General features: G+C 48.6%; 1 protein-coding gene across 2 annotated transcripts in view; it reads right to left on the bottom strand.

Moving 5' to 3' along the window:
* Positions 1-13,927, bottom strand: part of pvrl2l (PVR cell adhesion molecule related 2 like) — a 107,495-nt gene extending 93,568 nt beyond the window's left edge. The window contains exon 1 of one of the 2 annotated variants that reach the window (XM_086014144.1): positions 13,349-13,924. In XM_086014144.1, the coding sequence (XP_085870270.1) occupies positions 13,349-13,454 (106 nt within the window). In that variant the 5' untranslated portion in view covers positions 13,455-13,924. Of the gene's footprint in view, positions 1-13,348 lie in introns of both variants that reach the window. The other variant, XM_086014142.1, reaches the window with a different exon arrangement.
* Between the last annotated feature and the right edge of the window lie 728 nt (positions 13,928-14,655).

Genomic DNA, 14,655 nt, shown 5'->3' on the forward strand with positions numbered 1-14,655 from the left:
AAACCTCGGGGTAATATTGGACTCGGACCGGAATTTTAACAGCCACGTTCGATCAATAACATCAGCAGCTGTCTGTTTGTCAACTAAAAACGTTGCCAAAACGAAAGGGACGGTGTCGAAACGCAAATTTAGAGAAAGATCACGTTAGAAGACTCGGCATTCCAGTTGTTCAGAGAATCGACCTCTTTATCGACTGCTCTGAGAACCTCCTGCTTGTGCTCAGCATCAGGACCAAATCGATCTAGAACTCTTCCAGTCTGCGGGTTCTTGACCCTCAACTAAGAATTTAAAAGCCCATTCACTCGAAATTTAAGGCACCGGGTTCTACGGAGTCCTTCAAATTGGGCACAGCATGGATGGCCACATGGCTAACCCTCCCGCGACTGACACCATTAGTCGCCAAAGTCTCTGAAGTAGTACCCTAAAACCAGAGTTGAAAAGCCTGTCCACGAACCCAAAGAGAAATCCGCAGAGTCCATCGCATAGGGGTCCCAAGGGTCCTTCAAACTGTGACTTCACGACTAACTATCCGACATCGGGGCAGCATTTGTTATCAAGGTCTCTGGAGTAATACCCACAACCCGCAGTTGAGAAAGGCTGCCCTTTCGACCGAAGCGCCATCTGCAGACTGACGTCTAGTGGGGGTCCCAAGGGTCCGTCGAACTATGGCTTCACGATGGCTTTTTTGTCACTTCATCTCTGGAGTCTGTTGCACAAGGATATCATGGGTCCTTCCAACCGCAGTTGGCGTGGACAAGCTCAGGACAAACTCTCCCGCTTCAGTTCCAAAAATCTCAGGAATAGTACCCTCAACCCTAAGCTGAAGCCACATGTGTTAGGTTGAAAAGATTGCAGAGTGACGGCACCAGAGCCACTCGTTGATGCGGTAGCCGATAACGCGGAGCGGACGTCTTTCAGGCTTGAAAGGCAGCTAAGACAGAGGAATGTCGCAGATTCCGGAATCCGAGTATCAAGTCCGCGGTTGGTTTGCGAGCTACTTTTCCGCCTGGCGAGCTGGCAGTCACTGATCAGAGGCGCCAAGAGCGAGCCGTGTTGGTGTGGAAAATCCCAGCGAGCACAAGCTGAAATCCTGGCAGAGACGTCGCCCGCTAAGTGAGCGCTACGACTGACAATTCCCAAAGGAGTGCACAGTTTATGGAATAACACTAATCTTCTCGGGCTGCCATGCGCTGCTGCCAGTGCTTGTAATTCCATTGTTGCCTGCAGCCCGAGCTTTGTGTCCAGAGGTCCCCAAAAAGCCTGCACAACACAACATAATGACAAACAACAACAACAACAACAACAACAACAAGAAGGACGCTGGCAGGCTGATCAACAAGCGCAGTGGACAGTGTGCAAAAAAAAAAAATGGCTCCCCGGGGGCGGGCCACTATCAGTCCAATCATCTCGCAAACATTCCGGCCCGGCCGCCATGTGCAATATGCGGCCGCCTGATAAACAGGATGAGCAGGCAGCGATTTGTCTTCTTTCATCTTCGCAAAGTCCTCCTCCGCCTCCTACTCAGCCAACTCAAAGTCCCAGCATGCCGAGCTGCGGCGTGACTTCACAGCGGGTTCAAAACGCCGGTCGACACCTGTGCGGGCGCGCCGTCCGTCTCCACTTTTATCCTACACGTAGCCACACGTGAAATGGACTCCGATTCTAATTTTCGCCGTTTACCGCACGCACTCTTGCGCTACACGCACACACAACATGCGAGCTCGACCCTGATTCGACTGGACCTAACCCCCATTTGTTCTTTATGGCCACCTTCCGGGGTTAAATCTTCCAACGGCCGACGTCCCGTGTCCATAAATCCCGTGTGAAAAGCAGTGGACGTCAATGAAGTGCTACTTGAAAACGCAGCGCACTGAATCCCTCAAAGAAATTGCGACAAGCAAACGGATGGCCAGCGTGGGCCGCAGGCAGAGGAAATGAAAAAAAAAATAAAAATAAATAAATAAATGCTACTAGCGCCACTGCGGGAGGCTTTGAAGCATCCATAAGGATTGCCCAAAATGGCTGCTTCAAATCAAAATGACAGACAACCACGAGTCCTTGAGACCTTCGGGAGAAATGTTGCTCTAATTTTTCCCGGGGCGCTACGTAGAAAATTTGGGGGTGTCGTGTCAGGGACGCCCAAGATATTGGCATTTTTCAAAGGATAAATGGGCTTGCCAAAATTGGCGACTTTTGGGGCGTGGTGAAGCCGCCAAAAGGACACATACATAAAATCAATAACAAGAGTGCTAGCACTGCAGCTAGCGCTTGCGGCTAGCGCTAGCGCATCCCGCAAGTAGTTGATTGGGAGTCACCATGGCAAGAACAAAGGCATTCTTCTAATTGGATGGCAACTTGGAAGGTGTTAATTACAGGTATAAGTACTACATCTACTTACCTAGCTAACAAAACAAGAGCTGTCCCAAAAGACACAACTAACCACATGGCCGCCGCGGCGACCCGAGCTCATGCGGTGACCGCTCGCCAGCAGACCGTGCATTGAGCGCGGGGTCAAATGTTTTGCTCCCTTCATGCGCTTTGTGCAACGAGACGCACAACAGTGCTAATTGGAAGGCAAATGTCAGCCGGCAGGCTAGGTGGCTAATTAGCAGCTCCGGCGCGGCACATTAAGCAGCGTGTGAACGCTACTGACTGGTGCCCATTTAGCACGATACAAAAGGAGGGTGCAAGGGGGCGGCCCCGAGTCATCAATACCACCACCATCACCACCACTTTGCCTTGTGGGCCTGCCATGTACATTTCATGAGAGACAAACATGACCCCGTCAAAAAAAAAAAAAAAAAAAAATACGAATTGAATTAGCATATAACGACAAACTGTTACTATAGTTAAACAGGGATGGGCGCAATAACATTTTGTATTAATAAAGTAGCAAAAAGTACTGCGGACCCGACTAGTACGCTTTTACAACAGAAAAGGGCACACTATATATATTTTGGATTCATAATACGTTGTTACTTTTTGAAGCAACACGCACTTCTGCAGTGGAGTCCATGATAAAGAGTAAAGCCACACAAAGAGCATGTATGAATAAAGTAACAAGTCCTTAACAGGCTGCATGTTAAAAACGAGGGCTGTACGAATAAAGTCGTCTTGTGTGGCCTTCAAGCCTTCCGGTACAAACCACATCAGGACTTCAGACCCAACTGGTTACGTGAGCACTTTGGTGGCCAAATAACACACATTTGCTCTTCGGAGCTGCTGCCTTGCAGGCTTCCTCCTGCGCCTCTTTGGCTCATGATGAATGGCTTCTCTTCGCCGCCGCCGCCGCCGCGTGTGTAGGTGTGCGTGTGCGCGTCTTTTCCGCGCCTGATAAGTGTTTGTGTGTTTGCTGCAGGTGTGTGTCCCTCCACTCGTCTTTGTTGGTCTTCACGGGCCAATCCCCACTTGACACCGCAATTACGTCTCCGCCGGTGGGCAGCGCTGGTGACAAAGGTCCGCAGCGGAGGAACAACACTGCCGCCGCAACGGTCCCCCGAGGTCGGATAGCTTCACGTGTTTCTTTTGCTAAAAAAAAATATATATATATGACATGCGTACCCCTTTGTATTGAGGGACACCAGCCAAGAAGTTTTGGACTCGCCTGTGGCGAGGGACCCTCACGGTCCGCATTCTTCAGAGGTGCGTGTTTATGAAGCGGCGGCAAAGATCGAGTGTTTTGCCGCTGTTGCTGCATTGTTGTGCACACGGTGGACAATGTTCACCAGGGTGCCGAAATTACACGCACACACTAATGAGGAATGCGCGCGCGCACACACGCACACACACACAGTGGCAGTTCGGTGATGGAAGCAGTGGGTGCTTGCGATAACACCGCAGTCACTTTTTCACAAGCTATCAAAAACTGTAATTAGTACACACACTGCTGGGCCTGATAGCGCAACACACACGTACACAAACACACGCACACACACACACACACAGGATATTTATTCACATGAGAAAAGGAACAGTAGTAGTTTCATTTGAAGACAAATGATGTGTGTGCGTGTGATACCCCGTTGTGTTCCTTTCCCTCATTAAAAACAAACAACACAAATCAAACCGGCGCCTGGTTAATTGAAAAGAGAAGTTAGAAATCACGCGTGTGATTAGCATGACAACAATCTGGCGAATTGGAAAGCGCGCACGCGGGATTATCGATCGCGTCGAGATGAGGTCAGTCGGCATCCATTATCTTAATGCACCTCGCGCATGATGGTCTCACTCACACGCTTAAATGTACACCAGCTTTGCTTCATCAGCAGCGCTTTGATGAATTATTAACAAATTAAAAAGTGCATAGGTTACTGTTAGCGCCACGCATGGAGACATTCCGGTCTGAGCAAGCTAGCACCCAGTTAGCACCCGCGATTAGCCACCCAAGTTAGCACACGCCTGAGCAAGTCGTAAGGCGTATCCTTGTCCCCGCTACATTTGTAAATAACACAACGGGAAACGCCATAAACGGGCTAATGAAACTAGCATGTATGCTGCTGTAATTATGAACTCCACAGCAAACAGAAACGACACACGCAGTCCAGTGCATAAAAAAAATGTACACACCAGGAGTGCCCATTAAATTATCATCATGATGAACAAACTGTTTGATTCAAATTATGTCATGGCAGTGCATTTTTTTCTTTTATAGCTCATCATAAAGTTGAGCGCTATTTTTCTTCTCCAAAATATTTTGAAGAGGCCCGAGAGTGTCCAGCGAGGGGGGGGTGGTTATCTACCCCGCCGCTCGTCTCTTCAACACCTCCAAACGTCCCCGTCGCCGCAGCTTCTCGTCACTCCGACGAAGCCTCGGCGGCCGAGCGCTCTGAATTCTTCCGCGTTACCCGACGCGTCTTCACGCCGGATGCGCGCCAGCGGCGCTAATTGGCACTTGACCCCCCGCGCCCGCTGCATATTGACTCCTCACGCGCTGTTACATCATCAGCTCAAAGGCAAGCCTGTCCCACATTTGGGAGAATTACAAATAAACGGCTGTGTGAACACACCTTTTCGGGATCCGTGGAAACGGCCCTACAATAGTTGGCCCAAAGCAAAATGCTTCAAAGCCAGCATGGCGTTTCGAGAGTTTTTTTGTGGGTCGACTCGCCGTGGAGATGTCGACCAAATTTTATGTTGCCAAGTGAAACCGGCTGTGGGGGCTGAATTTTCAAAAACAGCTGCAAAGCATGCTACCAGGGGTAATCCGACTTTGTTGCTAAGCTCCACTCAAAGGGAATGACCAAGAATGAAGTTATTTGATTTTTTTTTTTTTTTCTCCAATGTGGAAGCAATCAGACAAAATATCTCAGAGTACTCCGTATTTGAAAGACCTCTGAAAATTAATTTGACCCACCCTTCCCCCAACGCAACAAGAAACCTTTCACACTTCACAAAAGCAAACCACTGTGATGACATCATTTTCCCATTCATCTTTCTCAATAGTGTCAGAGACAAAAGAAATAAAACGATGAGCTGACTAAGCAGTGGAAAAGTCGAAAATGAATTGGCGCGTGAACGTACCTTCGTGGCTTAACGGTTCCTTCTGCACAAAAGCATGACAGCAAAGTACCGAACCGAACTATTTTGACTTGTTATTGTCTTGAATAAAACATCCAGACTTTCCACCGTGAGGCGACGTCATAAGCCGCGCAGCTTCCACGGAAGGAGGCAAAGTTTTGCAAAAAAGTTGTTCTGAAGCTATTTGATCAAAAATAACAGACGGGAAAAAAACAAAACACACACATATGAAATTGACAACATTTGGACATTCGAGGTTTCCTGCCGATTCGCGCGCGTAATTTGTGCGATATTGCCTGAATCATTTGGGCCGCTGGATTCAAACGATTTAAGCCCAAAAGCTAATGGAGAGAAGAACTTTGCAAAGTTGTTAGAAAGTTTGCAGCGTTGCATGCTGGGAGGCAAAGTGGACAAACATGAAAGTGAGGCAAGACACCTCATTAGTACCCCCCGTCCAGCGAGGCGGGCAGACTACTACACCCCCCCCCCACGACTGCCAGAACCACTGGAGCCTCCGAAAGCCTCCCTGGGGATTAAGAAGTCATCCATGCCCGAGTCGCCGCCTGCCAACAGACGCCAGGATGAAGACGGGCTAGTCGTGTGGGGTTAATACGCTCCTGGCGCTTAATGAACAAACACAAAAACACCTAGAGGGAGGGGCTAAACGAGGGAGGGGCTGAACGAGGGGGGGGGGGGGGGGGCTCGGTACCACCCCTAACTGCATCAACATCCGTAAGTAGCACCAAGCGGTAATTACAACACGGCTCGTGTTTCTGACGCTTAAAATGTGCCTGAGGTGAGGACGTTTCCAGTGAAAGAGGCATCCCGCTGACTTGTCATTCCTTTGACCGAGGAAGAGCCATTCCTCTTTTCGAGTAATGGCCGACCACACGCGGCGAAGCGCCCCCTCGCGCGGGAGAGCCCGCTCCCCCCCCCCCCCTCCTCCCACCCCCGCGGTGCTTTTGTGTCGCATGTCACTCGATGACTGCCTCAAACAACAACAACACGGGCTCTTCTTTTTTGGAGCACTGGTAGAATGCTGTCGCCGATACAAACAAGGATCCTAGTGACAATGTTAGTTCATTGCAAAACAAGAAGCCTATTTATTTTCAACTGTGTCGCCAGCGGCAATCTACAACGTTAATGACTATTTTGAGGCAAAATGGCGCCCTTCCCGTGTCTTTTCGGGCACGGCTTCTTGAGACTTTTTTTTGTGGATCTGCTCATGATAGACATGCCTACCAAATTTCATGTCGCTTCGTCAAACTGAATGCAGGGGCTGTTTTTTTTTTTTTTTTTTTTTTTTCCCCCCAAAAGTGGAGTTTTACATTTTTTGCATTGTTGCCATGCTCCGCCCACAATCAATGACGAAAACAAAACATTTTTACAATTTGGCACGACTCATCTATCTAGTACATGTGCTTCAAATTCAGTAGCAATCGGACAAAAGTTCTTGGACTAGTTAGTCTTTGAAGGACAACTAAAATGGACCCCAAAATGAACCTGGCATGGCAGCTTTGAAGCAATATGGCAGAATTCCTGAGATATTTTTGTGGGTGATAAAACTGCCTTCCAAATTTCATGTTGCCAAGTGAAACTGGCCGCAGGGGCTGCATTTTCCAAAAGTGGAGTTTTACATTTTTGCGTTTCACAGCGAATCATCGAGCTTGGTGGCCATGAAGTGATTTGCTGATTGTTGCCTGAATCATTTGCTCTGCTGGATCAAAACGATTTCAACAAGGAATCCAAAGCTGATAACGAAAAGAACTCTTAACCTCACAAAGTCCTTGGAAAACTTTTCAGCCGTCTACGCCGGGCGACAAAACGCACCATGTACAGAGCAACTGTTATGACTCAGTGATGTCTCACGGGATGCCCGACAGGAAGCAGAAGGCCAACGTCGATGGGCAAACGTACTGCAGGTGCCGCGATGGAAACGTTTCCGCTTCCTGCTCACCACTAGAAACCCACAGAAAGTCAGCGCGGTCCCGAGCAGGAAATGATCCCGGCCGTAAAAAAATGAAACCGTGCCGCCTTTTTCCACATTTTGGGGAAAAAAAAAAAGAAGGTATGTCGATGCATGGCACCCAGAGGAAGTGAAAAGTCAATGTCTCCAAAAGCGAAGATAATTTAACCTTAACGGATTGAGAGCCGCTTCTAAATTGATTGGAAATGACGCGAAACATTTTACCTCTCGCTGCCTCGCTGTGTAAACAATGAGGCTGAATAAAAAGTGAGTGTTTGGAGGGCTGAAAGAAGAAGTGAGTGGGGGGGGGGGGTGGGGGGGGGGGGCGCATTGGCAGCCTTTCTAATTCCCACAAAAAGCGCAGTTCCAACAAAAGGGCCTCCGACGCGGCAGCCGGCCAGCCCAAGAATGCAGAAACCAAGAAAAAGAGAGAGAATCTGTGTCACTCACCAGGTCAGCCTGGTGAGTGACGTGGGCGTCAGCCAAGCCAATCAGAGTGTCGAAAGATATTTTACCGATCAAAATACCTTTAAGTTCTTTTAAGTTGTGTCCACCCGGCGGTGAGGGGTAACATATTTACTACTTATACTTATCAAAGGTTTTTGTTTTATAAATGACATATTTATCGACGGGGGATTCAAAGGGCCCCAAACAGTCTTTCCACCCCCCCCCCCCCCCCGATTCCATTTTCAGTCTTTCAATAGTTACTCTTTCTAAAATGTATTTTTTGTGACTATTTTGAGTTGATCTACAATGAATTAATTCATTTTACATGGTTTCCTATTGGAGATATCGCTTTGGTTTTCGCACAATTTCATTTTTTTAAGTCCAATTTTTTGGACCGCGTTAATTACGAAAATCACATGATGACATCATAGACTTGGCGCCTTGCGTTGTTAGGAAAGTGACGACTTCAGCTCTCGTCAACGTGCGACTGAGCGAGTGCAGACCTGCTGAAGAATCCACAAGTGCTTTTGAGCACTGGCGACAACTCCCACGGCAACGCCAACACCCCCCCGCCCCCCGCTCCCTTGCCCCCCCCCCCCTCTCCCCCCTCAACCCCCACACCAGACGCCAGCGAGGCTCACTCATCGTCCGCGCCGAGAAACCCTCACGGCACAGCTCGCGGGAGACGGCAGACGGCTTCGTCGGCCGTATCCATGGCGACCATTTCCAAATAGGCGAGAGCGACCTGTCACGCCGGCCGCGGGCTTGCAAAACAGGAAGTGTGATTTAGGAAGGATGCATAATGCAAGAGGCGGCGAGGTGCAATGCTCATTAAGCGCGCGCCGGGTCATTAACGCTGCGGATCGATAAAGAAGCCCGCGAGGCCAGCGTGAGAAAAGACAAACAATGTGACGCAACCGCCTGCAAACGCCGGCCAACCTTTCATCGGAGGAAAAACTTCCCTCTTTTCTTTTACTCGGCGCGCGGGTCATCAGGCTGTTGTCGTGACGACACGCCATCATGTCCAGACAGTTTCGAAATTTCGTAAGCATGCTTATCACGACCCACAAAAAAGGCCTAAAAAGCCTTGCCTCACTGTATGATTTTTTTTTTTTTTTTTTTTTTTTTTATTGAACCACAAAAACATGGCGTGATTGTCAAGGAACAAGTAGATGACCACCAAAAAAAAAAAAAAAAAAAAAAAAGCAAGAATATAGGAAATAGTATGGCTATTTTTAGTGGCTGTTGACGTTTTTTTTTTTTTTTTTTACTTTGATTTCGGAAAGCTCGTTTTGATTGGCGGTTTCATCTACGAAACTGTGACGGCTCACCAGTGATTCAAATTTTGAATCACAGCAAAACTAGTAGCCAAGAATCGGTACACAAAAATCGTTTGTGTTTGTGAATCAACTTGGCTTTTCCAGCACGCTGGAACGAGACGTCCACTAGTGGCTGGGCTTTATCGTGCGTGTGAAAAGTAAGAAAAGGCAGTGAACACCTACACGCACACGCACGCACACACACACACACACAAAGAACCACCAGTCTCAAGACAGGCTCTTGACATTTAGTCGATGCGCCATGAGCCACAGAGGGCTGCGGACCTTTACGCCAAAGAATTACTTTTTTTTTTTTTTAAAAAGGTGACTGATTCTCCAAATGGATCTCAGTCTCGGGTCGCCGAGGCCACCATGCGTCCAAATAGGATTTAAAACTGGTTTTTCCTTTTACTTTCATATGAGCACAGAGGGCAAATTTACACACCAACGCTCTGCGCAGCCAATTCTGGAATTATTCGAAAATTCAGGCCCAAGGGGCGGTTCCGCCGAGCCAAATGAAATTTGGCAGACATGTCTGTCACACGTAGAGCCACAAAACAATCAAGAAGCCATGGCCGAAAACACACAAAAAGGGTTCGTTTGAAATGATTTTGTCGTCGGTGGAGCATTGCCAATGGCAAAGCCCTTTTCACTTCGGAATGTGAAATTTGGTCGGCATGTCTATTTATGAGCAGACCCGCAAAAAAAGTTTCAAGAAGCCATGTCCAAAAACACACAAAGTCTCCTATTTTGCTTCGCACCCGGCATTGGAGAATCATATTCGCTATATGCGCGGGTCGAAATCTTGTCCATTTGCGACCAAACTAAAATTTCAAACACAAGACCGACTGTTGTGCCAGCTTGGAAGTGGAATTTGGGGGTTATTTTGGACATTTCCAGGCGTCCTTCAAAACTACTTATGGAATTTTTTTTCTGATTGCTCCCAGATTGAAACCTTGACACAGATGGATGACGCTGAATTGTGAACATTGGTAGTTTTGCTCTTTGCACGCCAGCCTACATCCAACGCTCGTCGTACCTTCAGCTCATCAGCAACAACCCCCCCCCCCCCGCCCCCCCCCCCCACACACACACACCCCGTGTTCACAACTGCATGAATTATGATTAAAACGGAAACCTCCGCGTGTCGCAATAATTGTTGTCGGGCCGCAGGCCCGTTGTTTGTTGTGAATTAACAAGCCGGAGCGAGGAGAAAATGTGAAACGGCAGCTGAACACACAAATAGCTGGTGAACAGCGAGGTCTCAAATAATTACAATTATTTTACGCAAACTTCACGCTGACCTTTCATTCCAAAAAAAAAAAAAAAAAAAAAGAAAAAAAAGGTGGGGTTTTTTTTTTCCCCCCCCCCTCCAGCGATATCGGGCTCGGGAGGCGAGGAACGCTCGCCGCCGCCGTCCTCGCCGCAAACAAGCGCCACCGGATGAGTCATTAATAAGAGCCGCGCCGCTCGAGAAGCGATAATCATCGGCGCCTGCTCGCCGACTGATAAGCTCATCAACGGCAAAGGCATCGTTGACATTTCAGCACGGGGTCGCATCTATAGGGAGGTGTTGTGGCATCACTTCATTAGCATTGCTGCTAAAGAAGTCACTCCACCCCCCACCCCCCCACCCGCCGTCACGTTACCTCCATCTTGATTGCGAAAGCAGAGCTCACGGACGGAAAAACGCGGCGCAGGAAGCAGACACTCCTTTGGCACTTGTGAAGTTTCCTGTTGTACGGCGTGAAAACGTTCATTAAAACGCTTTCAACTGTGTCACCCGTGCAGGTTGTTTTGGAAACGCCTCGAAATCCAATGTAACAGCAGCCAGTGTGCGGACAGGAGCTTCAACTGTCGTGGCCGCTTTAGAGCGCCTCGTTGTCCAACCCGGTGGATTGTATTTCAGCCAACGTGATGCGGATGAAAAAGATCCATTTTCAGATTTTTCACCATTTTGAAAGATTTAAACATTATATACTTGGCAATTTAAGATATTTATTTTCACTTGACAGGCCCTTTAAGCATCACCGAGGGACTAGCTAATTCGTTTAGATGGCAATAAATAAAATGACCTTGGTCATGGTAGATGTAACAGGCTAGCATGTTAGCATAATTAGCATAAATCTAGCCTACTACCGAGTGATTCTTTTGGTGAAAAAAAAAAAATCGAAATTATTTCAGCGGCTCGATCTTGACTTTTCTGTTGCTCGGATTGATGGCACAAATGTGGTTTTTTTTGGGGGGGGGGACGCTGGAATGGTTCGCGTGTGGCCGACTCAGCCGCCCGTTGTTTGCAAACACTGCAAATTGTCCTGCATCAACACGCAAAACCAGTTGGAGCGCCAGCCTGCCCACAGTCATAATATTAGGAACCAGCAGTCGACGGCTGATGAATCAACTCGATGGCAGCGGCGTCCCAAAAAAATCTACACGCACGGCCTTGAACTAACAAAACACGGCAGCGGCGCCGCCCGAGGCTGGCAGTTGCATTGTTTCGCATTCAAATATACAAGCCGAGCATAACAAAATGAGCAACATGCGAAGGCAGTCTTGTCACAGCACAGCACGCCAAAGCCATAATCATTAAAAGCCACGAGCGGCTCATTTGGAATTTGCCCAAAATGGCTACACGAGACCAAAATGGACGACTTCCTGTCCGATTTCGGCCATGTGCCCTAGAGAGTTTTTCGCGCGCGCTACCATGATGGACTCGCACAACCAATTTCATGTCAATCGCTAAAACTGGTATCAGGGGATGATTTTTTTTTTTTTTCTCTCTCTAACTTTTCATACAACAATTCAGGGACAAGATGGGCATGGCCCATATTCATGGTTCTCATTAATATACCACATTCCATAGTCACCCTCAAGCCTGATCAATTACAATTGAAGGCAAAGTAGAGCAACGATATTGATGTCAAAGACAAACAGCTGATTTACACACATGCCGAAGGAGAAGGGAGGGGGGGCAAAGCCAATTTTTGCACGGTCATTAATAAGCCACGTTCAGTATGTTCGCCTAGTCCGATCAATTATTGCAGACAAAATAAAGCAGCAAGGTCACATGTCAAAACACAAACGTTTGCACGCAAGATTATTTTTGTTTCCACTTTCAAGAGTTACCCTCTTGCCTGTCAGCACAAGCGGGGGCACAGTAGAGCGACAATGTCAGATTTCAATCAAACAGCTGCTTTGCAGAACGTGGGCATCATCCTTAGTTTTGCTTTTCATCAATGAACCATTTTCAACAGTTATCCTCATGCCAGGTAAAGGTCTGAAATCATGTTTGCTGTCGAAAACAAACAGCATGTCAGCACACTAAGGCAGAAGACGCTCGTGCTGCTGCTTCTTTCTTCTTTTTTTTTTTTTTTCATTAATAAACCACTTTCAAGGGTTACCTATCCCGCCTGATAGACTGCATGCTTTGACGAAAAATCGAGTCGCTTGGTCAAATTTCATCCGCAAAAAGCAGCGACGCACATGTGCTTGGAGTCAAGATGGGCGTGGTCCCCCCCTTTATTTGTGTTTTTCCTTCACAAATCACTTCGGAGCGTGACCACCAAGCCGTGATCAATTTGCACGTGGAGGCCAAACAGAGCCGCAATCAATAACTTCAATCTCTTGCAAAGTTGCCGTGTGAAGGCAGGCGGGCGTCTTAATTAATCACAGTTATTTATAGAGCGTGATGTGGGCTAACGTGCAAAAACGTGGGAGACGCCTCGACAACTTTAACGCTGCCACGAATCAAATGTTATTGTTTTCCTTGCTCTAAACACGCGTGGGGGGGTGGGACATTGCGCGGAAATAATCAGTGTCTTCTCCCGTGAGAAGCAGGTGCGCACGGTTGCCATTCATGACGCCGCGGCGGCAGCTCCGCGGGTGTCCGACGGAGCATTCCAGCAGGTGAACGTGAGCCGAGCGTGACGGCTCAAGACGGATTAAGCTCCCTGAGCGGTCACCTGCCGCCCGCCCGAAGCCGTCGATTTAAGCAGCAAAGACAAGCGAGCACAAGCACACCAAAGTCCGCGCGCGGGACCTCATCACCGACAGCCGCCGTAAACTTTTCCGAGCGTAGACCCCGCCACGGTTATCTTACCTCGGCCGGTGAGGAGGAGCCAAGCCGCCGGTAGCAGAAGCGACAGCAGCCGGCGGGCGGACCCGGAGGAGGACCGAGCGGAGAACCGGGCGCCGTCTCTCGCCATTGTTGCGCTCGCCGGAGCAGGTGGACGTCAAGGGGGGAAATCCACAAGAGCCAGATTAGTCCACGAACTTGTGCGGGCGGGCGAGAGATCGTGCGCACGTGTGTTTGGTTGAGGACTCGCAGCTAAGTTGGCGACGTGCGCGGCTCGTGTCTGCGTGCGTGCGCGCGCGCCTCCTCCGGCTGCGTGACTGACGGCGAGGAGCGGAACCACTCCCCGGGTGGGCCGGCCGCACTGCGCACTCTCTCAGCCCCCCGCAGGATGCCCGAGTGACGGCGTGAGGAGCGGAGGAGCGAACGAGCGAACGAGCGAGCGAGCGAGCGAGCGAGCGAGCAGGAGAAACTGTGCGAGCGCGCGTGTGTGAGTGAATGAATGCGTGAAGGTGTGTGTGTGTGTGTGTGTGTGTGTGAGCGTGTGAAGCCCCGCCAGCGTGGATTGGAACTGTGATGTCAGAACAGCGACACCAAGAGGACAACAGCCGACATATGCCGTTAATCTGTTTTTGCCTCCCCCTAAAACATTTTGTAGTGGTTTTTTTTTTTTTTCATGAGAGGAAAACATGCACTCGCTAATATTATCATTTTAAAAACATACAGTTCATGGAAGTGGAGTTAAAAAAATAGTTTTGTCACATTTGCTCATTCAATTCAATGCACTCTGTGCTGCTCATTCCTGTGTGCACCGCTTCACCACATGGGGGCAGTATAATCCAGATATACGGATAGGAGACGTCACAACTCAGCAGGAAAATGTGTCAGTCGTCGCAGAGGATAAAGAATTGATAACTGTGACTTGCTGGAGTTTGTGCTCAAATATACCGCTTGCTTAAAGGTTTATAACACCGCCACATATAGAGATTCTAATCATTGCCAATGACATTTCCCATTATGAGTTAGAGTTAGCATTAAGCTTTTTTTTTTTTTTTTCCTTCCATTTGTGCCTCATTGTCTCATCAGTCTGTGGAGATTTGGTTGCTTATTCCTCCTCTTCCCCACCACCTTCTATTCTTTTTTCCCTCTTCTTTCGCTACTCCTCCCTCCTCCTCTACTTCCTCCTCTGTCACGTTTTCATCTTTCAGCTTTTATTCCTCCTCATCTTCCCAGTGTGCTTTTTGACCCTCTTCTGCCTCCTTTTCCTATTCTTCTCTTCTTCCTCCTCTCCGCCGCCGCACTGAGCTGAGCTTTGATGGCAACCAAGCTTCAAA

The sequence above is a fragment of the Filicampus tigris genome, chromosome 18 (genome assembly GCF_054856515.1).
Source record: "Filicampus tigris isolate MCC_2025a chromosome 18, RoL_Ftig_1.0, whole genome shotgun sequence".
NCBI lineage: Eukaryota > Metazoa > Chordata > Actinopteri > Syngnathiformes > Syngnathidae > Filicampus > Filicampus tigris.